We start from the raw sequence: 26605 nt of genomic DNA, 5'->3' as shown, positions 1-26605 counted from the left end.
TCTACTTAGCTGATCTTTTTGTATACTGTTTCCATAAAAGCTTTTACACCAACCATCCTGTAAGAAGTGCTTAAATATAAAGGAAAGAAGAATCCTTGTAAGGCTTTCAAACCTGCTTCATTCACTGTCAGAGCTGTCAATCAGTGTAACCTGCTTGAATTATGAACGTTACCAAAGCTGACAAAACTTTAATCCATTCTATCACTCTTTCTGATACTCTCACTAAAAAAAAAAATCTTAGCTAGCAGTGTCAAGTGAGTCAAAATGAGGAATTCTGGCCATCTGTTCACACAGGCTTAAATGGATGATAATGTCTAACTACTTAAAATACAACTTTCAAAGTCAAACATACCACTGTACTATTTCTCTGAAATAAAAAATTATTCATGACTAATTTTTATTTTAAAAGGTACAAGTGGTCTTTACCTTCTCCAGATCTTTTAGAATTGGCATAGAATAGAGCATTCCTAAAGTACTCTGGGCCTTTATACTTGCTTTTGGATTTCCATTGTCTGCAGCAGTAAGCCACAACCTAAGAAAATGGGGATAACAGAGTTTAATAAACTCACAATCTTATAATATTTCAGGAAAATCACAGACTGCCCTTACCTTTCAGCCTCTTCAGTTGAATGCTTAACACCACATCCTTCATAATAAGCCCTGCCAAGATTGTATGCCGCTGCAAACTTCAAGTGTTTTGCTTCTGGGGAATCAGAGTTGAGTATTTTATTCATGTATTCCACTCCCCTTTCCTAAAATTGAGCCATTTTAAGTTATTATGTTCATACTGTGAAAAGGATGAAATATATAACCTGAGAATGCACTAACTTCTGCAAGACAGGTAATTTTTTCCCCTTGGAAGAAAGGCTGAGGCATACTGGCAGGACAGCTTGGCAAACAGTGCCATACCAAAGCAGAACTGATCTTTGGTTACTAGACAGCCCCTAAATTTTTGACCCCAGCATATATTTAGTGTGAAACATTTCCTCGTAAATGTTCATCTGATAATAAATTACTCCACTGACAAAATTTTTCCCAAAATATTATTGTGCTTATGTAAATTAATGGCACATCCTACACTTTTTAACATTTTCAATTTCAGAATTCTGAGAACTTTTTAACATTGCACAATGTATCTGAAATCATAAAACAACCTTAACAAGATGGCAAAGTGATACACAGTACACTTTCAAGTCCCTTAATTTAAAATACTTTAGACTCATAAAGAACAAAACCTGATAATGTTAAATAAGCAGATGGAGAATATTGCATATGAGCAATTGGGTCTCAGAAGTACTTTAGAAATAAGACTTACAGTTAGGATTTAGCGTGGACACCCTGTTTAAATACACTCAAAATGGTCATTTATAAAAGGTTTTGCTTTCATTCAACTTTCATATTGTAATACACAAGAAAGAAAGAAACTTTGTTAAAATATTTATTTGCAAGTAAACAAATGTGGCAATTATGCAGGCATACAGAAAAAATAAACCACCTCTAAACCCCAATCAGTATGTTTTCAGTTCTGAAATACTGACAATACTGTAAGCACCAGACAGGAGTCTCATTTGTTAATATATTCTTTGGTTCATTTTTTGGCCTTATGTCTTATAATCTACCCTTTTATGCCTAATATTTGTATTCTTTCCTCATGCCACTTTTTAAGATCATCTTCACCAACAAATTAACCCTCCTTATTGCAGCAAATCATTCCTTTGTCTTCCTTTTTTACAAAATATAATTTTTCAGTTTGAATTCTTCAAAATCTTGCAAATGTCATTTTTCATGTGTCTAATTTAAAAAGATTACTGTCAACCATTGGCAGAAGCACAATCATCTCTGGCATTTGTGCCAAAAGAATAGAAAGCACCTTTAAAAAATCTTTGTGCCAGAGACCTTATGCTTTGAAATATAGTTGCTTGATTTCCATTTTGACTCATTTTATTTTCATCTACAGAAATTGCTTATTAAAAAGCAAAAAATTTAAAGCAATTTTTAAACATAGCTTCCACATGAAGGTCACCCAAGCCCTTGAAAGTTAATTGTAAAATAGAAATTACTGCATTTTTTTTATTCCTATTTTATGATAGCCATTTTTTGAGAACTTCCTCAACCCAGAGCCCTTGCTCTTTAATGATGCTCTGTAAACATCTGCACTTTATGAAACTAACTTTAAATGAAAAGGCTGTTAATTTTAAAGTAAATAATCATGCTTCCAAAGAGCTCCTAATAATTATCAGCTAATATTAGAAGAAAAATAAAAAGTGTGCAGCTAAATTACTCACAGGGTCTTTTTTAGTGCCAAGTCCATCATAATACATTACACCAAGCTGATACATTGCTTGAAAATATGTATCCTTGATTTTTTCAAATTCCTTTAATGCCTCTTTATACAACCCCTGGGAAAGAGAAAACAAACAGTAACTCTATGATATATACAACCTTACAATTTTTCAACTTGGAGTATTTCTCTCATGAACAAAGAACAAAAAGTTGCAATCACAGAACTGGCAAACAGAGTAAGTAAATAACCACAAGAACGTTGGGTAACCAAAAGCCATTCTGAAAAGCTTTCTCCCCTCCAACAAACCATCATCTTTTTAGTTTGAGGAAATAAAGTCTAATTCAGAGTCCCTGCCCCATGTATCTGACATCCTTTAACTTAGGTCAGGTGTTCTAACACCTCGAGGGTTTAACATTCTGCTTTTACATCTCTGCTAAGGGTTGGTTTCACAAAGACTAATAAAACAGATGTCTGAAGACTTTAATGGACCCAGATGTCTGCCACACATTTCTTATGGAGGTATCACCTGCAACAACAGACACTTTCACTCCTAAAAATGAATCTCAGAGAGTACTTGCTTCTGTATTAAGTCTGAGAAGAAACCATATTTAAAAATACAGTTAAACAACTATAATACAACAGCTAACTGAGCCTGGTGTCCTAACTAAAATATTTTTACAGATAAACACTAAGTAAAAACAATAGTGAAATTAAAATGTTCTTCTCTATATTTTTACTTCAAATTTTATGTATGTTAAAAAAAAAAAAAGATTGCAAAGGCTTAGAACCGAGCAACACTTCAGCTGTCAGTTAAATGTCCTCACAATGACCAACCGTCCCCTATTAATACTGTCCACGCTGTTATCTTAAACTACTAATGGTCTTGGGAGCTTATCCATTATGACTGTGGGGGCTTTGTATTTTTAAAGAACTCTGGGGAAAAAAAAAGTCAGTTTCTTTTTACAATTAGCTGTCATGGATATCAGAAAAAGAAGTACAGGAGGCACATCTAATCTCACCTTTCATGAGAATGTAGTGCTATATGAAGGAGACATAGGGCTGTGATTAGGAAGTTGTTTTTTTTCTAGTATCTAAAAGTGCAGTGCTATGAGCATGTGCATTTTTAGGCACTACAGACATATATTAAAAAAATCTGAAAATTAAAACCTGCTCAAAGTATAAATTAAGGGATGTACAGCAATATCTATCATCGACATCCAAGCCAGCTTGTCAAGAAACAGGAGTCTGTTCATATAGCTCCATGGAGTTAGTCTCAGGTAATTCATTAAAGAAAACATTAAGGACATGGCCCAGAAAGCAGAAAGCCTGAGTGAGCTAATTCTGTTCCTGCTGCAAACCGTGAGACTGATTTACACGGTACGACAGCTGCAGTGTAAACAGTACTGAATCTGTGCATGTCACATTGGAAAACACCTGACGCAGTGTCTGTACTACATTCTTTTCCATCTTCCTGAACTAAGTTGTAATTATCACAGGAAGCTCAGGTTTAAGTTCACCTGCCAGCCAGTCTTACTCTGTTCCCTGAAGTGGGCAGGTGTCCTGGTTTAGGGCAAATTTGGGGGAAAACCTCCAGAAGGAGCCCCCAGAAAACAAACCCCCACGACTCCTACCCCTACCACCGGGTTCGGGAAGAATTTCCTCAGAGAGGAGTGGAAAAAAACCTGTTTATTTAACATACGAAACCACTCCCCAGCACAAAAAAAACCCACCACCAGATGACAAAAAACTCTTTCACCGCTCTGAAAGGATGACAAACTCAGAAAGTCTCTCCTGTGAGTGGCCCCCAGTTATCGGTCTCTGGCGCTGGGGGTGACTGCTGCAGGTGACAGAATGCGGACTCCCGGTGTTCCTTGGTGTTTCCCAGGTCCCCGTCCGGAACAGGCTCAGATGGTATTCAGCTTCAAGCAAAGCAAGCGAGCAAAACAAGCAAGCAAAGCAAGCAAGCAAGCCTCTCCTAAACACAGACCATGGGGGAGGTGAGGCGGCTGATAACAAGACAAAATAAACCTTCACTTTCAGATTAGTCCTGAAAGCACAGGACATAATACCAAGCATAAACAGAACACACGATTGGAGATACAAACACCATAACGTCACACTAGGACAGCAGGGACAGGGATCTTGAAGATAATACATTTTTACAAGTTCCAGTTCTTAGGTGGGGAACAAAGATCAAAAGCTGTGTTTTGGTCAGGGCTCACTCTCACTTTAACTGAAAACAAAGTGTGTTGTATTTGGGCAGCTCCTGGCTTGGAGGTTAGCTGTAAGGATAGGCTGCTACTTACTTATCTGGTCCTTAGGAGACCTTGTGAGGCAACTGGAAGACCTCACTAGATGCTTGGGGAAAATGTAGGAAAAGCTTATTTAGGCGAAGAACTTAGTGATTTTAATGGGATAAAAACAGGCATAGGGCACCTCTTGTAGTTTTTTTAAGGCTTTTTTTTTTTTTTTTTTTTTTCGCTGAAAAGGTGTTGAAAATTGTCTGCTTTATAATATTTTCTTAAAAGAGAGAAAGCACAACCTGTTCATAGTATCGTTGTCCAACCAGAAAAGGTGCTGGAGGATCTCCATCTCTCCTCACCAGCGACTCCTTCGCTTTTGCCAACAGGGTACCACGGGAGCGGTTCTCTGCTTAAAAACAGACACGCGTTCGGGTTTGTCCCCTAAGAGATGGAACGTGCGTAAATATAGTAAAGGACTGAAGCTGGCCGGGTACCCTTTTTAATACGCTCTTCAAAGGACTAAGATGAAAGAGAGGGCTCTGTTTTAAAACGGAAAAGTTGAGTGAAGACAGCCTGACCCTTGTGTGCGCTAAGTCCGCCGTGGAAGAGCTGAAAGCGCACCTAAGCACAGCGGGGAGGTGCCGGCCGGAGCCGCGCTGGGTGGGAGCGGTACCTGCGGCAGGGTCCTGCGGCAGCGGCTCGCAGCTCAGCGCCATCCAGCACCGCCGGCCGAGCTCCCCCGGCAGCCCCGCGCCCGAAGGCGGCTCGGGCCGATCCTCCCGGGCTGTGCGGACCCGGGGACGGCCACCACGGGGCGCGGCCGCGGCCCCCGCTGGTGCCGAGCTCCCGGGGCTACCGGCCTTGGATCCGTCCCTGCTGCTGTGCCCGGGCCCGCCGCAGCCCTGCCCGACACGGCGCCGCTCCATAGCCGGGCCTGGGCTCGCACGGCCTTTGGCAAGGCAGGGAACGTACACTGCGAACGGAACGGCGGCGTTTTCCGTGTGCGCTTTGCTCCACCTCCGGCCGTTGCCCGGTGCCAAACTGTCAACAAGCAGTTGACATGGGCGCCCACCCATCCTCCCTGCTACTGCCGGTCCTGTCGGAAATTAAAAGCAGAAGCCCAAAATGCTCTGCAGAACACGACTATAGGCAAAAGGAGCAGAAACTCTGAATGCAATTCAGAGAAAAAGGCACCAAGCCCTGACACTTCAGTCTAGCAGGCGGGACTTCACCACTTCCAGTGATCAGAAACTATTTGTTGCAATGTAGCTTGTTTTGCCTATATAGATATTAAAAAACTTAAAAGGATAATTGGGGGAAAATTCTGTTCGAGGTTTCTCCTGAAATGTAAAGCATTGCTTCCACTTCCGTTGATTGCTTCTGGCTGTCTCTCTTACAAAAACGGAGTAATATTAAAATGCAAAAAAGTGCTTTCAAAATAATCATTAGCTGTGTTCCCAGCTCTTCTTTTTTTTCCAGATGATTATCATCCTTCCATTTTTGGCAGTGTGATGTGTTTCTATAGCAACAGGGACAGAGGCAACAATCAAAACGGGAGAGTGATGCCTACAGATTTGTGTGGTTAAAGCTGTGGGCTCAATGTGATGTTTTCTAGAAGTCCCAAGTGACTTTAAGTACCAAGAAACTCCTAAAATTAATCCTGATTCATTCTGTGGGGATGATATAACCAAAGAAATCCACAGGAAAATAAACTTTTTTTTTTTTTAACATGAATTAATGACTTAACAGGCAGAGTGAAGAACTGTCTGTGAAAGCAGCAGTGCCCTTCAGCAAAGACTAACAATGGGCTGCATGGCTCCTTTTGATGCAGAAGGGTGTGAGATTCATCAGCACACCTTGGTTTATCTGGCTGCTCACACATTTATTAGAACAATTTTTCCAATTTAATTTCGTTGATACCTATGCAAGATGTTTGATCTGAGATACAAAGCACAGAGGAATTTTTGCTAAGTTATGCTCCAGAACAGCTGTAGCCAGGAAGCTTTGTCCTTAACTGGCACTTGGGGCTGCCCCATACAAAACAGATGAGAACTGTTGCTTTTGTGTTTACACCAGTACAAGTACCAGTTATTCAAAAGCAGAAGAGTTTTGCAGGCACTAATGAGGTGTGCAAAATGTGACCTGAAGGTCAAGAACTAATTAACAGCAGGAATTTGAAGAGAGTTTTGGCTGGTCTGATGCAGATGTGTGTGTAGGTGCCTAGGCTGGAAAGATGAGATTCCTCGGGTGCAGCTTGAAACCTCTGAATTGCTGAGGTAATGTAGGGAGGGCAGATATTTAAAACAAAAACAAAAAACCAAAACACAACCTCTTGGGCAATGCAAAACTATTTAGTTGTAAGCTAATTCTGGAAATGTGTGTTTTCAAAAGAGTCTTTAAAGTTGCATAAACAATGACTGTGGATTTCTGGCATCTGTGCAGAGGTATTTAATTCCTAACAAAGCATAGTTAGAAGTGTAGGAATTTTATTGGTTTGTTAACTAATTTGCTTGGCTAGCTGTTCAGGGAAAAACTCAATACAACATTTGGTAATTACACAAGTGTAGTTCTTGCCATATAAAAGAGAGGTGAAAACTGTCACTTACTGGAATAATTCTGCTGAACTGATCACAGCCTATCTACCTGGATTTCTGCACCTTTAAATTTGTACTGTATGTGCTCATATTCCACTAAAAGAATTTATATTAGCTTTCCTAAAGGAGAAGCAGAAGGTAATTTCATCATGTTTGTGAATTAATTTCAGAACTATGTATGCCCTAAGGGAACACTGTTAAGCTTCTTTTTCCCTATCTCTGTTTATTAAAACCATGCCATTATTATTTGTTTTTTAAATCTGTGACTTTCAATTATTTTACAGTAGTGATTATGAGAAACTTCCATAACAAAGTTGTAGGTATTTGACACAGAAGGAAATACTATAATGCTAAAGGAACAGAATTGTGCATCTCGGACACTCACCCTCTCTGAGATACTTCAAGCTCATGTAGGTGACAATCAAAGTTCTGCTTTTGGAAATGTGTTTTGAGCAGAGATTAACAGGTGGCTGTGCCTAGACCCACCATTGCCAATTCTAGTCCTGTTCAAACTAGTGATAACTTGCTGCAATGTCTGCGCTGAAGGGGAGAGCTGGGTTTCACAGCACGGCATGTCTGGCCAGCCTCCCTGGCCTTGTGACAGAGCTTGGGCAGGACGCTGGTACAGATTTTTTATTGACTTAACCTTTTTTTTTGGGGGGGGAGGAAATCTAAATTGATTCGTAATTGTTTTCTTTCCTAGATCCAAGTGTGCTTTGGTCTAGCCTTCCCAAACCAGCGTTAAGGTCCGCTGGCAGAACCACTATGGAGGCTGCGCCTGGCAGCAGCGCAACCAAGCGAACACCAGGCCGCGCTCAGGGCTCGGTGGCTCTCAGCTGACGGCGGCAGCGGGGCTTCCAGCGACGCCCGCTCCCGGCCGGTGCAGCAGCCGGTGCCGGGCTGCCCGGGGCTCCGGGGGGCGCTGCCGCGGCTCCCCCAGTGTGTGCGGGACGTGCCGAGCGGCCCGGCACCACATGGCCGCCCCGGCCGCCAGCCCCGCGCCCCGGCCCCGGCCCCGGCCCGGCCGCGGCCCCGCGGCGCCTCCGGCGCGGCCAATGGGCGGCGGCCGCCGCTGCCTACGTGCGGCGCGCGGCCGGGGGGGCGGGGCTGCGGGCCCGGCGCTCGCTGCCGGCCTGGGACGGGGCACGGACGGACCCGCGCCTCGGCCCCAGCCCCGCAAAGGGCAGCGATGCTGATGCTGGACTGCAATTCAGAGGTGAGGTTTGGGAGGGTCTCTCTGGGGTTCTGTCTTACCGGCAGCCTAGCTGCGGAAGTGAATGAGGTGTAGTTTGCCTGGAGCTGCTGCTGTTACTAATGTTGGGGCACTGCCGCTGTCGATCGGTATTTCTGGTTAAGAGATTAAAAGCCAAAAAAGTCTTTCTTCCACTGCTCTTAAAAAAAAATAATTAAAAGGCAGTCTCAAGGAACATGATTTGCAAGAGGAATGCTTTCTGCTGTGATGCAGCGTTCTGAGACCTGCCGTGGCTTACACTGGCAGTAACATTTATTTTTTTCTTTTGATATCTCGTTTCAGTCCGGTAGTTTCAGCAACCTATTTGAGACAGGAACCGGTGTGAATGCACCTGCAGATGCTTCTGGTCAGTCTCCAGCTCACTTGGCTGCTTGTGGTGGTGAAGCTTTTTTCCTACTTTGGCAATTGCAGACAGGAGCAAATTTGAACCAACAGGTAAAAAACACATATATTTTATTGCTTCCACTTCTAATTGACATGTCAGTAAATCCACTTAATATTATTTTTATGTAAGAGAGGGTTTTTTATACTCAGTTGTATTGCATGAGATATCTGGGATTGCTTATTCTAGAGTAACTTCTAGCATGAACCAGAAATCTTATCTATATTGCATTAGCAACTTCACTTGCACAGCATAATTTAATTTTCACACTTAAGAGTGCTGCATGCAGATGTCCAAGCAACTTAATTCTTTTACACAACTGAGCATTTATTTTTCCTCCAAATGTTTGTCTCTACTTCCAGTAAATGTAAGGATTCTTACTCGAGTTGCTTAGTTTAATTCCTTATACCTCTGAGCTGGTAGAAGCTATTGGTCACAGCAATCCCTGAATGGTACTAAGAGATGCTGTTAATCCGTGTATTCTGTTTAATATATCTTTTAGAAGGCAAAGGTTAAACAATGACTACTGCACTTGACTTTATGGTGATGAATACATTAGACATTTAATGGTAGTTACCTAGTACACTTTACGAGCTATATTCCTTTAATCTCAACTCAAAACAGGCTGGTATACATAAACAGTCATTTTGGAGAACAAGACAGCTTTATCCTACTCCTCTTCTTGCAAATGACTGTTATATATAAACTGTGTTTTTAGGATTGCCTTGGAGAAGCACCGATACATAAAGCAGCAAAAGTTGGGAGTTTGGAATGCCTTGCCCTCCTTGTTGCTGGTGATGCTAAAATTGAGTAAGTTCAGCGACATTTAGTAACTTCAGTAAGCGTGTCAAAGGATGTGCATTTTACAGAGTACATTTAACTTGCTCAGAGCACACGTGCTCAGGCTGCAAATACAGCATGACTATAGCCACAGCAATATTAAAAACTGGCATAAACACCAAAGGAACACAGACCACATGCTCACATGCTATTGTTTAGCTATATACCTCTGTGGTAACTGCTGAGAGAATATTCCTGATCATAATCTTATCCTCTTCTTGCCTTTCTGATATGCTAAGCCAGTAACTGTTTGATGACAAATTTATTTTAAAATAATTACTCCTTTTTGTATTTAATACCAGCCCCCTCTATGAGCCCTAGGCTATCCTTGACAAACCTTCTTGGTATCGATTCTCGGTACTTATTTTTATGCACCAGCGTAAATTACCACTTAATCAGTGCTCGTTCATTCTTCCAGTTTAATTGGTTATTGTTAATTCTGTATTTCAGCTTGTGCAACAACAGTGGACAGACAGCAGCAGACCTTGCACTGGATTATGGCTTTCTGGAATGTGCCAAGTTCCTCAGGACAATTGAGCACACTCAGACAATGAAACTGAGAGGACAATCTGGATACTCGCTAACTGACAGACACGGCCTGCAGAGGGAGGATCCAACTGCACAGAAACAAGAAAGTGAAACCAGCAGATCCATAAACAGAAAGAGGAGAAGATCAGATGGTGTGTAATAGTATTGGTTTAATACAATTTAGGATATTTTTGGAAATGTTTTTAGCATCCAAGTAAAACAAATGTGTATTGGACACAGAGCAGTTAGATTTAGAAGCCTCCTATTAAGGATGAACTTGCATAGGTACTTAAGGTTAGGGCCTTCATGGAAATGGACAGTACATGTGGAATGCCACTTAAGAGGCTACTTTAATAGATAAAAATCATAGGTACTCTTACTGATGTACTGATAAAGTAGCTCCAGACTTACTTTGTTTGTTTCTATGACAGATCTTGTCTCCTAGCTGCTAGAAGAAACAGCTTGTAATCCCAATATGACATAAGGGGAATCTGAAGTCAGAAGAACGATGACTGGATGATACACTGAGCAGTCAGATGTGTGTGCTGGGACATTGTCTCCTTCTGAGAAGGAGGAAAGCTTGTTTATTGTTACTTCTTACAGAAGAATGTTGTGAGGTTTTTTTCCCCCTGGAATACTTGTATTCATTCAGCTATAAATAAATGAGCATGGAAAAATTAATTATCTTGCTTTTTTTTTTCTGTGTAAATATGAGCAAAATTAATAAAATTCAGTAAATATAGCCATTCTTTTCCCACTCCTGAAATGCATAATCAAGAATACCAGCAACAAACAAGGCCTTTGAACAGATTCATAATGGACAAGACAGCTGGCTAACAAACTTGAAAAGCAGACGACAGTTTATCGTTTTTGTCATGAAAGAATTCCATAAAACAATAGGATTTAGCATTTAATCTAGAAATATATTCTAGCAGAAGAGAAAATACTATATAAACCTAGAGTTCTGCTATGGAAAAGTACAGAGTGTTCATTGCATAATAAATGCCTTTGTAAGGAATACAGTTAAAAGCAGGTAATTCTTATTTCTAGAGGTTTCATTAAAAAAATTAATATCTTAATTTAAGTCATTCAACCAACATTTCTATTTCAACAGGGTTTTGATTGACTTAAAGCATTATTTTGATAAATAACAGGACAGTTTTATCTAGATTAGCTGCTATTCATTCTCAGCGCATTCAGCACAAGAGTGAATTTAAATAGCTTTTGGTCGTTGAGGTAGGCACAGATTATAATAGGCGTCCTTGTTCCAAAACTCCGGGCCCTTCCATCCACACCAGCCCTGTCCAAGGAAAAGCAAGATAGCTTTTAAATCTATTTCAAATTCTGTTTTTCCTATATACTACTACTGACCCTATTCTTCTTTTACTAATCATGCGAATCTAAGATATATGAATTATTTTCAAATGTCTATAGAATGCAATGACAATTTTCAGAAAGTTCTCTACATGCCTGGAAATACATTAATGGAAAACACATTACAAAGATTCTCCTTCCTCCCTCACCAGCTTAGTTCTTAAAAAGTATCATCTTCTCCCCATCCCCGCCTCCCCACTACCTTCTGCTGCTCCTGAGAGGCTAATGTTATTCTGAAACGCCATCATTCTCACAGTTTCCCTTTCTTATCCTGAATCCTTGTCTTCTTTGGTAATAATTGATATTTCGGCCCCAAACAGAGCTCCTAATACCAGAAATTGTGCTGCTCAATCTGATTCAGCAGAAGGAAACAGTCTAACAAAAGCTTTTAAGTTTGCAGAGTGCCACATTATTACTGGGGGTGGTTTTGAAGAAAAGAGCTACACACAGTCAGCCTTAGGTCCTCCCTAGTCACTCTTGATGAGGAAAGTGGGTTCTGCATTTATTTTATCCTCCTGGACCACTGAACCTTCTTAACTGCTAGTAGCTGTAACAGCCTTTGGTTCTACACGTTCTTTGGAAACTGCTTCTTCCTGTGTTCATTTCAAACTTTGATCATTATAGGCCAGCAAAATGTTTCTTAAACAGCTCTTTTTTTGGTTAGTTGTTGTGGTTTTTTTTGTGGTTTTTGTTTGTTTGTTGGTTTTTTGTTAGTTTGGTTGGGTTTTTGTTGGGCCTACACAAGGGTATCAAAGATTAGAAATAAAAGTTACTATTTGCAACTTAATATGAAAAAACAGAAAAGACATTGATTACCTAGCACTTACAGGATGATTTAGCCACTTTAAGAGTTTACATTTCTGACACGATATTTACTGGTTTGTAATGTGCTGCATCATCCCTTTTAGTGGCTTTAAACGTGGAAATGACATTATACACTCTTGAGCGCTTTAGAGTTTTTCCACATGTTCAAAATAATTCAGTACCTACCCTCTGAAGGCCTGATCTGAGAATGGTTAGTGTTGGATTTTTAAATTTTTTTAAATTTAAAATAAATTATCTTCTCTGCTTCATTTAGAGCATTTTACAGCCTGAACAGAATTTTCTGTTTTATTCAAAATACAAACCACATCATATATACCCCTGGGTAAAAGGGGAGATGGGTGAATTAATATAAAATAAAGAACATTGCTTTATAGTATAATCATTTGATGTAGTTGCTGATCTGATACATCTCCAAAGACATTAAGTTTCAGAAACTGATAATACTTAGCATATTGCAGTATGCAGGTTAACTGGGGTCAGTGCTTCTTCCATAAGGAATGAAGAAGCCATAGAATGGCCAGTTTGTATTTGGCTAGACATTATTTATTTAATGCCAAAATACATGTTTATACATAAACGTGTGCGTACACATGTGCATCGAGCCTCACCTTTTCCAAAATAACATGCAGATCTTCTCCTCCAGTGTAATGTGGATCTAGAATTAAGTATTTTATGTGTCCTGTAGTCTCATTCCAAGCAACTCCTAATATTGTGTGAGCCAAAACACCTCCACCTAAAATAGGAGAAACACAGATTGCTGACTTTTTTTTCATTGGGATTTATTTAATGTGCAAGGGTTAAATAAAAGTACATCAATACCTTCTATTAACAGATTAGCTTACATCAAGATGATTTTGATAGTCTGAGATACAATTCTTCACATTATTAAACAACATATCTACTACATCTAAGAAAAGTTAGTTGTAGTAACTAAAATAAGTAGAGAATGTATTCTCAAACTTTCTTTCAAGTCAGCAAGGCAGGTGAAATCCTCAACACTTCCACCAGATGAAGTCAAGAATATTTCAAACATCCCTTTTGCACTTTTTCTTCAAAGAAATCTAACTGTAGGAAAGAAATCTGAAAGATTTCTTGGTGGTAAAAGGACTAAAATTAGAAGAGAAATCAGAATTCCTGGATGAGGTTTATCTGCTGTTTCCTACTAAGTTACATCAATGAATATTAGGGGAAGAATAGTAAATTTTGAATTCCCTTTCCCCAGCCTGCCAAGAGGAAAAGAGGATATTTTGATGAGATGGGCACAGGTCAACTCTTGCATGTTTCTTTCAGACAACATGCAATACTTTACATCCCTGCAATATTGTTGTAATAACTCTATACAGCATGTAGGGATTGCAAAATCCCTGGAAGAATCCAAGCAAAAACAATCCCCAAACCCCACCCTCAAAAAGCCCATCTCCAGCCCTCCAATGACGACAAAAATTAAACCAACCTATAAGACAGCATTACAGGGAAGGATAAGTTACAGACTAAAAGATTTTTCAATATAGGATTCTGCATTCTTGAAATTCAGACAAAAATGCTGCTGAAAGGCCAAGAATATTTAATAGAATCATAGAATGGTTTGGCTTGTAAGGGACTTGAAGTATCACCTAGTTCTGAACCCCCTGCCATGGGGAGGGCACGTCCCACTAGACCAAGTGCTCAAAGCATGAAAATAATAGTTCAATTAATGTCACAGGATTTTTACAAATGGCACTTCTTATCATACCAATACTTCAGATTATTAAAACTGGTCTTAAAACAAATTTGGATAATACCCTTCTCATCCAAACCAGATTAACAGTACTCTTCTCTGAGGGGAAGTTTTGGGGAACTCTGTGAACTTCTGCTCCTGTAGAGAATGGAAGTCAGCTCAAGTTCTGGTGTCATAGCAATTTATAAAAACACCCTTTAAACAGACTTTTGTTACCATGTTTAATACTTACCTTGAAAGAAATACTGAATAAAAAGATACCAACCAGACTAAACTGTGTAATTTTTGAGGCTATCTTGGGAAAACTGTAATTTTTAATTCATCTACAGTTTTGATTAACTCTTGTACAGTAAATTAAATGGGTTCTAATTGAAATGAAATTCAGCACAGGGAGGCCATGCACTTTCATTAGCATTCTTCAACACTCAAGCACTTACCAATCATAACTGGAGTTCCCTCAGTCTTGAAATGATTAGCAAGCTCTCTTCCCTGCAATGCTAGTTCAGAACCCTGGCTAGGTAAAAAAAAACCCAATAATGTCATTCTCACTAGGCTTACTTCTCTAATTATCCATTATACTCGTTCACTGCATACAAAACTGATTAGAAAGTCACTTGGATTATTCCTGTGTAAAATTTCTGAGAAAATCTGAAAAACATTTTCTTACACAAAGTCTATTTGCTAGGCAAGAAAATTAATACAGAATTTTTTAATATCTTGTCTTTATATTTTTTTATATATTGGCTAATCTCTTAAAAACCCAGTCAAAGTCTGTGTGCCTACTTCCCAAGTAGGAAGAAGAGATCTGCAGACAGAATATAAAACTGGGAAATTGTGTATTTATTATAATGGAACCAGTACCAGTGTTGCTGGTGCAGCTGTGAAGTCTTATTTCCAAAAAGAATTAGAGATGCTAGCTGGAAATAAGCCCAAGACAAAAGTGCTATCACTGCCAGTGACCAGCTGAAAAATCTGAATGATTGCTTCTTCTTCCCAGCATGGTAGTGATGTTGGTTTTTCACAACACTGAGAAAAATTGGTGCTCCCTTGTAGCAACACTATGAGCAATCCTACCCAGTTCAGAAAGGAGTGTATTCTATATTCTCATGTGCAGGAATAAAGATCTTCCTACTGGCAGGGCCTGTCATAGCTGCTATAAATAATAGGTGGATCATCTGCAAGTACAAGCTCTGGAACAAAAAAGAGATTAAAATATTGAAGACCTGAACTATTTTCTTAACATTAAGGATCCAAATCACCATGCTTTTTTAGAATATCTACAGTTTGAATTTACTCTAAATAAACATAACACGTGAGAAATATTTTGATTTATATTTTCATACACACAGTTAGTGTATGTTCTTAATTTCACAATTGTATTTATTAAATGTTCAAGGTTTTATTAGTCTGTTCAGTGCTGGCTTAGTGCTGCCTAAATGGTAAAAAATATGGTAATTTTTTCTTCTGATAAATGCTAGACTATTCTTTTTGTCCCAAATATCTTCGTAGGGTCCTTAATTGTATGACAGCATCAGATTGTTAGAATGGAAACAAATTCCTTGCTTTATTTGTCACACAAATGCAAAAAGGGGAACATAATTTTCCCGACTTCTCAACAATTTGCCTCAATCCTAAACTCACAAGTTAGGTCTGTTGCCACAGTAATTATTTATTTCTCAGTGTACATTCAGTTCTCTGCGGACATCAGACTGTGTGCCTGCATCAAAAGCTGTGGTGCAAAGGAATAGCCTGAATTCCATATCAGTTTGCATATCATGAAGCAATTTATAGATTAAACACACCCAATGGGAGCCCCATTTCTTGTGGAAGCGTTAGACCATAGCTTTATAAAAGTGGCCAACTTGCATATTATTAAGCAATTTATAGCAACAGGAACCCCAAGCTCCCAAGAAATTTAACACCACCTTCATCTGTAAGCACTTAGCACAACCAAAGGTAGGAATAGAGTTAATTAGAAAGGAACCCTTAAAAGATTTATTATCTCTTTAATTATACCTCTTCTCCCATGTACTCTAATCATGATTTGCACTTTTAGGCATTCAGTCTTTTTAGCAATTACCAAGCTACTAAACACGTCGTGGTTCTTACCTGACAAATAATATTTTGGATGTTATTCCAAAAAGCTGATTCAAAACAAGCTGTACCTCAATCGAACCAATCCATTGCCGTGACCCAACAAATGCTGCAGGCTTGTCTCCAGCATCAACCAGTGCCTTTGCAACATCATGAGGAAGAAACCCAAATATCAACGACATATAGTAGGGAATTCCACCACTTTTTGTGAACAAAGTTGCTTTATATATATGGGCATGTGTTTTGAACCTAGCTCATCAAAAGCAGATAAATGAATGTTGAATTCATTCACTGTGGTTCTGTTTTGGTAATGTGCCTTTGAGCAGTGATGCAGAACTGTGTCCATGAGCAGAGACTACAACCCAGGTCCACAGGCAGACTTCAGGCTGGGAGGGCTACCACTGAGCTCTTTAATAATGGAATGCATCATTTGTACACTGCAGAAAGACTGAAAGGCTTGGATTTCTATTCAAAGCATTCAGGAAAGGATCCATAAAACAGTGCTCTGAGGAAGAGGCTACTGATCCATGTCAAAGGTTGTGGTTTATTTAAAACTCTTCATCATTCTGAGGCTTATGGTACATTCAGCACTTGAGAGGGGCCTTTTCTGCTCAGGACACAAAGCTCAAAGGTCTTCTGCAGGCTACTGCCCTCTTTCAGATGCCTAAAAATACTACAAAAGTGCACAGATTTCAATAGCATTTAGGTGTGGATTGAGAAATGTTCAGGAAATGTACCTTTAGTGCTCACATCACTGCTACATATGATAACTGTTTTTTCATGGAATGAATTAAACTTTACTAAAAATGTTCAGTAAATAAATGCAACATGAAGAATTATATTTAGAAGACTGAAGGTATCTGCAGTATTTCTTGATAGGCATACATAAGTATGGGTATTAGTTACAAGCCTGCAGTTTTACCTCAGTGCTGTTAACAGAAATGAACATATTCAGGTATGCATTTAAATTAAAAATATAAAAAGAAGTGAATGAGAGTTCAAAAATCAGGAAAAGTGCACTACTGTCAAAGGCAAAGTAAATTCCTGTATAGCATTTGGGAACTAATCCAGCTGTCACTGAACATGACAGCCAGTTTTAAAACTGATTTTAGCATGACACATTGGGTTCTTTGTTCTTTCCATTTGACAAAAACACCGAAAATGTCGTATCACAGCTTCTAATAGAACATTAATCCAAGGAAATCCAAGGAATTTAAAAGACTGTGTTAATCTGTCTTATTTGTACAGATAATGTCACCCAGCACAGATAAAAAACTCAGAACCACCAGTTCAATTTAAGAGACAAAAGATATCTTCTGAAATATATGAATTTGATATTTAAAAAATAATTTACATAAACCTTTCTAGACAAACATGCATAAAATAATCTCCTCAAATGTTCTGTACCTGTTGAATTTCCTTGTGTGTTGGTATAGGTCTATCCATGTAGCCTTGGTGCTTGAACCAAGAGCAGATTGTCTGCAAAGAGCGATAGGCACAGCCCCAGCCACTGTCATCCATGCGGTCCTGCATGTAGTGGTGGTAACTGTACACACCTTGTACTAAATGAACCTGCACAGCCGGGGAGAACACAGAGGCATCTCATCACACTTGCATCAGTTTTCAGAGAAGTTACATTACCTGGCTTGCACTGTAAAGTTTTCAGCTGAGGACTGCAAATCTTTGGGAGATTCAAAGGGTCATAACTCATACATGATTACTCCATCTGGTTTTGTCTCCTAAACTTCTCTCTTCATAATTTTAGTTTCTTGTCCTGGTTCTGAGAAACTTTTTAGAATACATGCTAAAAACATGGACATTATTTTCCCAAGAAAATCCAATTTCTTTGGGACAAATACAGCAAATTAAAGCAATGCCATTTTGTGCAGAGGAGCTCTTTTGCTTAAAAGGTCAAGCCAATTATTTCACTTTCTCATCTGCACATTATTGACTATCTAAGGTAGTACTTTCAAATTAAAAAACTCTTAAAATAAAAAGGTACTTTCTACAAAATGTTTCAATTTAAACTTACCATATCAGACTCCATACCAGGTGAACTAAGATGTAAATGTGGATTTCTGAGATACCCATCTTTATATGGCTCATCTGGAAAATGATAAGCATTTGCTCTCTTGAAATATGGTCTGTCACAAGGCAGATTGTATAACTCATGCAATTCCTACATGTAAGTTCAAATAAAAATAAGAAACACAATTCAAATTTTGGATTAAATGAAAGACCACGTTGTAAGCAGCAACAAAGAGACAATTTTAACATCACAGTTTAGTAAATTATTAAAAGAGGCTTAATTCAACATTCAGCAGGTATGTTTACTACTAGACCTCGCCTCCAGGGAAGCTCATGCAGGCTTACCTCCCATCTAAAGGGCCCACTACCTTATGCACTCCTGTTACATAACACGAGTAGTAGGTTTGTTATGAAAGCATGATAAAATACACCATCACAGAAAAGGTTTACAGTTTTATCTACACAGTAATGTAGATACACACACCAAATCATAATCTTAGCTGATATTGGAGCCCACAAATAACATGTACTGAGACAAAGTAAAGGTATTGGTCTTACGGTTCAAGCAGATTCAGTCTATTTTAAAATCTCTTAAGCTCTGTTTGCCACACAGCAGCCACGTTTAAAGAGATATATTGTCTTATTTCACAGAGCTTAAGAGTGAAAGGCATGATGAGATCATCTAGGATAATGTGTGTAATACAGATAGTGCATTTTAGGCAGATGACCCAGCACCGAACCCAACTACAGGAGCTGCAGTAACACCTCCCATTAGTGGGTAAGAGTGAAGAGCAGACAGAGAGCAGCAAACACAGGCAGTGCCACCAGGGCCTGAGCCCTCTGCAAACACAAGGCTAGATTGGGTTTTATACACCCAGTAATGCTTCACACAGGAAAAGTCCCTGCAGCTTCTATACTTCTAAGCTGCAGAATATTCTTTCCCTGCTCTCAATAGATGAAACTGTGTGACCTAGACTGATATCAGTCTCAATCTGAAAGGACTGCCACATCTCAACATTTTTCCACCTCATTCATATTCTTTTTCCTAGATGTGCCAACCCAAAGGCAAAAACAAGTCAAAAACTAGCTAAGCCTGGTCAGCTGTGAGCTACAAAAACCAGCCCCCTCCAGATAAAAACCCCACAACACCACAAAACCCCAAAAAAGAAACCAAACCAAACAAAATCCCCAATACTAACCCTTTCAGGACATGTGTTAAAACCTGAATGTAATAGAACATCAAAAGTAAACTGATGTTCTACCATAGAAGAACAAAAAAAAAAAGAGAAATTCAAAGACTACCAAATTTTATGTACTTTTAAAGTTTCTGTTGTTCCCTTACAAAAATGAGATCGCGTACATTCGATAATAATAAAGTTTTGATATTAAATCGATATTGCTTCGATAATAAATCATGTTTCCACATTCAGTATACTGATTATAATAAAAGTAAGTCTAAAAACCAGCGGTATCTGCTAGTATTTATTCTACACTGACTAAATGGAAAGCCTTACCACTGCTTCAATTACAGCAATTAAAAATAAAAGATCAGGTTCCTGTTATGGTTTGTTGGCTTTACCTTTCTGTAACTTTCCAGCTGATCATCTGAAATACCCGTAGGATATGAGACTGTTACGAGGCGATTTTTTCCCGGTAACATGAAATGAAATTGTTCTGGTACCACAATTGATGTGCCTTTCACATATTTCATGATACATCTTTCCATGTCAGTTAATTGCCCATGAATTGCTTTCACTAGGAGATTTTGTACCCTGCAAAGTACAAGGGAGAATATTTCAAAAGGAGAGCAGTGATTGTGAATCATTTTTTCTCACAGCTGTGAGTTATACAATACCTAAATGCATGTCTGACCTGGTCAGATGACTGCACTACTTCAATGCTTCTGCTCCCACAGGGAAAGGCAGAGCCCTACTGTGCCTTACTCAAAGCTTGTCTGCACACAGAAACGAGTCCCTAGTGATTCAGTCCCCCAAATGCAGCTTCCCTGCTCTCATATAAGAAACAAAATCAGTATGAGCATTTGCCAAAATAAAAATTTAATACAACTAAATGTTTTGTTGTTGTCTTGTTTTGTTTTGTTTTTTTTTGTTTGTTTGTTTGGTTTTTAAATTTTTTTTTGTTGGGTTTTTTTTGTGTTTTATCCACTCCATTTAGTGCCATTGAGAGTTAAAGCCTATGGAAAAAATGCAAGGAAAAAATACATAAGCAGACTCAAATGTTTTGCATCTGTACCTACCCAGCCGTAGCCCCAGATGTAGGGCTGAGATTACAAAGACTTATCAAATACACCTCTCACTTTTATGCACTTCACATACAAAAATTTCTAGAACATATTCCTGACTTTCTCAATTCCATGCTAAGCAATGGTTATGAGATCTCAAATCTGTCAGACATTGATAAACTGAGCTTTTTACAGACAGCAAAAGGATCATGTCTCAAGATTACTGAAGTTAACAGCTGTCTACATGAGCTTTTATTATTTACGTAGTTAAAATCACATCACAAAAATACTATATACTTTTCATTAAACTGGTGAATGATAGTTTTACTTCATTATTTATAGAAAAAGCAGAAATGAAGCTGGAAAATTGCAAGTTCTGGATAACACTTACTTTCCCCATGGTTCTTCTGGAGAAACAGATACAACAACATCAACTGGTAATGTCATATTTATGTAGTGGTGTTCCTTCTTTTCCCTTTCAATGACTGGAGCCAAAGCAGCTAATGAAGACGTCATTTCCAGCATGAGGTCTACATTGATTATTTGCTGCTGCAGAGAATAAAGACACCAATATTACATCTCCAACTACATGTGAATCTAGAAGGCAAAAGTAAGATTGCAGGTATTTGGTATCAAACTAGTAATGAAATACTTGAGTTAAAAAAAAGCTAGTAATGTTAAAGACAAACTTCTATGTGGTAATCTACCATAGGTGGATTTCTGCACTTCTGTTGAGTCTCAACGACTTTAAAAGCATCCTTTAAAGTAATGTCAATCTCTTTTTTTTTGTACAGAAAAGCCTAGGGAGGGCAAGTCTAAAAGTGTTGAAATGATCATTTGTCTTATATATTAGAAACATACCGTATCCTGTAACTTTTTATCCTTTTTTTTGCCAAGCTTTCGTTTGGTCTCATCATCTTGATCAAATCTGAATTATCAACAGAAAGAGAAATTTCTATAATATGAAATTAATCTGTTAACCATCTCCCCCCGTTTTTTATACATATATATGTATATACACTATACTTACTGTATAAATCGTCTTATTTCCTTACATGCAGACTCATCAGTCAGCTCTGGAACCGTGGTCATACCATTGTTAGGCCACACATAGATTGAACTGTGGCAAATTCTGAATACAAGAACCTCTGAGGACAGTTTATTTTCAAGATCACTAAAAACATATCCTAATGCCTTTTTTGTTGATGCCTCTGAAACACAGAAAGGATATAATTAGCCTAGAAAATTCCCTCATCGTTTTTTTAAAGCTGCTGGGCATACATTTAATAAAATTATTTTGACTCGGAATAAAAATGCAAGTGTTGTTATGATCAGAAAAATGACTGGATAAACAAAACTGAGATAAGGTTTCACTTAGCAGGTCTGTCTCAAACATTCACACTCGTCTCCCTGAGAAAAAGTGTACTGTTTCTCTGAGATGCTGTCAAATTTACAGAAGAATAATCTACTCTGCTGTCACTTACATCTAGTAAGTCTTAACCAAGCCTACAGCTGCAGGCAAACTTCTATGTACAGACAAACTTTTCTGCATATTTAGGCTTCTGAAAAAATCCTGAAAATATTCAATCTGAGTCACTCATGTTTCTGACCTCATATTGTTCAGAAATACAAACCAAAACTAGACAAAATCTTTGGAAAAGCAGGGCCTACATTCCAGCTGAGGACCAAATTTTGGCCTACATAAACCTGTATGCCACAGTCTGGTCTGCCTGAAGCTTTTTTACTGGTATGTACGGTTGTCTTTCAGAGCTTGTAAGGTGTTTTACTCACACCTTACAACCTGAACCAGTAATGGATATGACACTATGGGATATGACAGAGTAACTCTGGCACATTAGCCACAATTTTTTCCTTACTGTGAAGGTTAAAAAACATTACTTTGAATACAGTAAGTTAAAAAAGCCTAACGAGCTATCAAAGACTATCTCTCTAATGCAGTAATTTAAATTTGGTCACTATTAAGTAACTTTTGTACTAGAAATCTGTAAAAGCTACATTATTAGAATAAATTAATAAATAATAAATGAAATTAGTTAAAATGTCAATGTAAAGTTTATTTCAAATTAAAACAAAAAACATAGGATGGAAAAAGAGTATCAGAAAAATTATGGAGATGAAGAATAATCTTTACAGATTTGTGAAGAAGCACTTAACACCTGGTAAAATGCCAAGAAAATAAACATAATAAACAGTTTCTTAATAAAAATTAATGTAAGGATTAAGAAATCCATTAGTCTTATAGACACACCATCAGTAGTTGCAAGCTGAAATGCAAGATCCAAGCCTCCTCTTATTCTGAAGAGTATATCCATAGCTTCTAGTATTACCTAAAGAGAAAAGAAGCAACAAAAATGAACAGCCATTTCAACATGCCTTCTCTAAAGCCACAACTGACTGCTGTTATACCACAGTGTACAAGTACACCCACTATTACTGCAGCTGCTCAGGTTACAGAAAGTCAGTGAATAAACAGGGAAGTGAGTGGTGCAGCAGTGCACAGTCGCTACTATCAGGACTTCAATTACACCTTGGAACACATTTCCTACCTCGACAAAAAAGCCATACTTCTACCATACAGATATACTTTAGGTAAAATGTCATTGTTTCTCATTGTTTCAATCCAAATGCCATTATTTCCCATAATATACATTCACATATATATATATTAAAAAAATATATAATATATATTCTTCCAGCTCAAGTGAAGCAAGGACAGAACTGAGCAGAAAGGTAATTAGGCACATCTGTATTAGTTAGGAAATCACAGTTTCAGGCAAATGAGAAAAAACAAAGGGGGGATGTGTGTGTGTGTGACACATACAATCTCTAGAACTAAGGCTGTTTCACATTTGACAGAACTGCTTATGCCACGGTAGAGACCAGCCAGCTGTTTCTTCCCCCTTCCAAAGTCCTTGCTCTCTGTCCTCATAACTTCTCACTGCAGACATTTTAACATAAACTTCACCAGAGAGCTCATGCAGATGGAAAAACACATTTCTATTTAGAGAGGACTTTTTCAGACAGATCAATCCCCAGTCAAGTTCAATGTACCAGACAAAAACAGCTGTGGCAGTAGAGAGAGGAACAAAAGGTGACAGATGAGTGTGAGTATTACTCAGTGTAACAGTCCACAGAAAGAATGCTTAACAGCTTTAACTGCTCCAAAAAAAAACAAGTACCTATAAAAATAATTATACTAAGACCCTCTGGAAAGACTTATTGCTCAACTGTTTGCTTACAAAGTGTGAGACACTTCCATGTGCAATGCCATTGCTACTCATCAAATAAAAATCCCAAAACATAGGACTAATTTTCTTTCCATTAAAAGCATTCTTAAGAGAAATATGCAAAATATGCATGACTGTAAAATATACCATCTACTACAGTTTATCAGCTGGTGAATGATTTTCATGTTTCAGTGATTCTGGAGTACCAAGTAGCAGTTTGGTTCCTGAAGCTTAATCACGAAGTATTTTAGATAACAGTTATCTGTATTAATAGGGTCTTGGAGTGTGGGACCCACAAAGTGCCAGCCAGAATGTGAAAAAATGTTTGCCTGGGTTGATGTAAAAGATGTTTTTTTATTTGAATTATTACTATGCAAAAATAAGAAGAACTCTGCAAAAGGAGCCACTTTTGATAGCGGTTCATCATGGACATCACAGAATCACAGCATGGGTGAATTTGGAAAGGACCACAGTGGGTCACAGAATCAGAGAATCTTCTGAATTGGAAGGGAACCACGGGGACAATGAGTGCAACACGTAAATGAATGGCCCATAATGGAGATCAAACCCACAACCTTGGCGTTAGGGTGACGTGGTCCAACCTCCTTGCTCAAGCAGGCTCATCCTAGAACACATTGCATAGGACTGTGTCCACACAGTTACTGAGAATATCCACTGAGGGACACTCCACAGTCTCTCTGGACCATCTGTTCCCGTGCTGTCACTGCACAGAAAAGAAGCTCTTTCTCGTGTTCAGGTGAAACTTCCTGGGCATCAAGAAGGCCCGTTGCCTCTTGTCCTATTGCTTGGCACCACCGAGAAGAGCCTCGCACTATTATGATGACCTCTTCCAACAAATCCCTGACTAAAGCCAGGCAAGCTGAGCCCCCAAGGGCGATGGAGAATGGCAGGGGATACAGGAAGGCGTCAGTGCGGGAGGCACCACTGTTCCCCGTGTGACACAGCCTGAGCCCTGCAGAGATGGGACCGAGGGGCCTCCGCACCTCCCCCCGAGGTGCCCCTGGGGCTGGAGGCCCAAACGCGGCGGCCAAGCACCCAGCCGGCAGCGGGAACACCACCCCGCCCCGCATGGCCCCGCCGCTAGCGGCCCGAGCGGGGGAACTTCCCTCCGCGCTGAGGAAGGACACTCACCCACCCACCTACCTACCTGACCTTCCTAGCCTTCCACCCATCCATCCATTCCCCGGGGATCGGGACGGGGGGCCGGGCAGGGAAGGGGCGGACTCACCACGTTCGTCAGCGCCGCCGCGGGGGCCGGGCCCGGCCGCATCCTGGCGGCGCACGCGCGCTGCCGCCGGGCTGGGCCGAGCCGTGGGAGCGGCCCGCCGTGCCGGCAGGCCCCGGCCCCGGCCCCGAGCGCTTCCCGTTCGGCCGGGCAGGAGGGGCCGCGCTGCCGCAGGGTTCTCCCCAGAATCACTCGCCTTCCCTTGCCTGCCCTGCGGTGCTGCCGTGCGCTGCGGGGAGTGCGTGCGGCTGAGCGTTCTCTCCTTGGGCAGCCATGGCTGTGCGCAGTCCAGCTTGTCTGGGATCAGCGGCTTGTGGTGTTATTGCCTCCTCATTTCTACAAATCCGCTAGGAGACGTTCCGGAATCCCGCTGGCCCGGCTGCTGTTTCGCGTTACTGCTCCTTCCAGGCCAGGCTTGTCCGCATCCGTCCTCGCACTTCCCCAGGCGCGTCGACATGCTGAGGTCCAAAAGCCGTCCCCATTAATCCCTTGATAAGTGCTCTTTGCGTTAAGATGTAGAATTTAACTCCAGGTCAGTTTATTTCCGATAACTTATTTCTGTCCTCCTCACAAATAATGCTAACTAGCTTCAAACAGCGAACCATTAAACAGGTTTCCAAGGGTCAGTTTTCTGTCATCTCAGGTTGTTTCTTGTTGCCTGCCCTTTGGTTCCTTACCCGATGCCAAGACCTCCAAACAGCCGAAGAACAGCACTGAGGTGGCCTGATGAAGTAATGGTGTGTTTCACACAGTGTGAACCAACACATGCTTTAAAACCCTTCCCCCAAAACAACCAAAAAATTGTGAGCTTTTAAAAATTTTAGGCATGCGGTCTGTTCCATGTGCTAAGCACAAGTAAAATAAGGCTCACCCTTCCATTGTACACAGTGTTCAGAATATTGCTTTTTATAATAAAATGTATAAAATCTATTTAGTTAGATGTGTTTCCAGTGCTGTGCTGCTGCAGCTTTTCTATTCTGCATCCACATGTCAGACAAGGCTAATGTGTGATATTCATCTCTCAGAGCTTTCTGTTGGAAACTTTGGTGGTTTCACCCCAGCCAGCAGCCAAGCCCCCTGCAGCCACTTACTCAGTCCCCCACCAGCGGGACTGGGGAGAAAATCAGAAAGGTGAAAGCCAGAAAACTCACGGGCTGAGATAAAGACAGTTTAATAGGGAAAGCAAAAGCCACACACACAAAAAAAGCAAAACAAGGAATGAATTCACTGCTTCCCATGGGCAGGCAGGTGTTCAGCCATCCCCAGGAGAGCAGGGCCCCATCACACGTAATGGTGACTTGGGAGGACAAAGCCATCACTCCAAACGTCCCCTGCTTTACATACTGAGCATGTATGTCCTATGGTCTGGAATATCCCTTTGGTCAGCTGGGGTCACCTGTCCTGGCTGTGTCTCCTCCAGTCTCCCATACACCCCCAGTCTGCTCTCTTGCATGGCAGAAACAAAAGCAGAAAAGGCCTTGGCTCTGTAGATACTGTTCATCTGGTATTGGGTGTTTTTTTGAGACATATGGCAGTATCCCACACAAGTTCTACCACTCAGGATTTGACCTTCATTTTTTATTTGGAGATCTTAAGCAGGAATGCAATGGTGACCAAGCAGTTGCAGTTGAAAGCACATTAATAATTTTACGTTGTCAAAAGAATGAGAGCACATTATCCTGGATGCCACATAAAACCCCATTGTTCC

At 39.9% G+C, this 26605-nt stretch overlaps 2 protein-coding genes and 1 long non-coding RNA gene across 6 annotated transcripts in view; 2 read left to right on the top strand and 1 right to left on the bottom strand.

The window, feature by feature from the left end:
* The window catches only part of UFSP2 (UFM1 specific peptidase 2), a 31392-nt gene extending 6435 nt beyond the window's left edge, over positions 1–24957 (bottom strand). The window contains exons 1-14 of one of the 4 annotated variants that reach the window (XM_088163519.1): positions 24901–24957; positions 22673–22751; positions 21434–21614; positions 21265–21331; positions 20795–20952; positions 19741–19933; positions 18166–18312; positions 17541–17705; positions 16149–16273; positions 14477–14553; positions 12931–13055; positions 2286–2399; positions 610–752; positions 427–532 (exon numbers count right to left, since the gene is read on the bottom strand). In XM_088163519.1, coding sequence (XP_088019645.1) covers positions 427–532; positions 610–752; positions 2286–2399; positions 12931–13055; positions 14477–14553; positions 16149–16273; positions 17541–17705; positions 18166–18312; positions 19741–19933; positions 20795–20952; positions 21265–21331; positions 21434–21614; positions 22673–22751; positions 24901–24942 — 1722 coding nt within the window. In that variant the 5' untranslated portion in view covers positions 24943–24957. The other 3 variants (XM_088163518.1, XM_014889699.2, XM_014889660.2) reach the window with 3 other exon arrangements.
* On the top strand, positions 8229–10804 carry ANKRD37 (ankyrin repeat domain 37). Its single transcript, XM_014889701.2, has 5 exons — positions 8229–8337; positions 8656–8808; positions 9474–9565; positions 10046–10275; positions 10555–10804. The coding sequence occupies exons 1-5, from the start codon at positions 8311–8313 to the stop codon at positions 10566–10568; spliced, it is 516 nt and encodes a 171-aa protein (XP_014745187.1). The 5' UTR covers positions 8229–8310; the 3' UTR covers positions 10569–10804.
* Positions 24958–24978: 21 nt separating the features above from the next.
* LOC148223929 (uncharacterized) lies at positions 24979–25827 on the top strand. The gene is made up of 2 exons (XR_015803101.1): positions 24979–25429; positions 25541–25827. It is a non-coding gene; the product is annotated as an uncharacterized LOC148223929 (long non-coding RNA).
* The last annotated feature ends 778 nt before the right edge of the window (positions 25828–26605 follow it).

The sequence above is a fragment of the Sturnus vulgaris genome, chromosome 4, assembly GCF_052056855.1.
Source record: "Sturnus vulgaris isolate bStuVul1 chromosome 4, bStuVul1.hap1, whole genome shotgun sequence".
In the NCBI taxonomy this organism is placed as follows: domain Eukaryota; kingdom Metazoa; phylum Chordata; class Aves; order Passeriformes; family Sturnidae; genus Sturnus; species Sturnus vulgaris.
The sequence above is the reverse complement of the archived record's forward strand: the minus strand, read 5'-3'. Positions and strand labels throughout refer to the sequence as shown.

Excerpts from the sequence above, each read along its gene's own strand:
- ANKRD37 (XM_014889701.2), top strand. The coding sequence starts at position 8,311 with ATGCTGATGCTGGACTGCAATTCAGAG. Across the intron at positions 8,809-9,473 it reads GAGCAAATTTGAACCAACAG|GATTGCCTTGGAGAAGCACC; the intron begins GTAAAAAACACA and ends CTGTGTTTTTAG. Across the intron at positions 9,566-10,045 it reads GCTGGTGATGCTAAAATTGA|CTTGTGCAACAACAGTGGAC; the intron begins GTAAGTTCAGCG and ends TCTGTATTTCAG.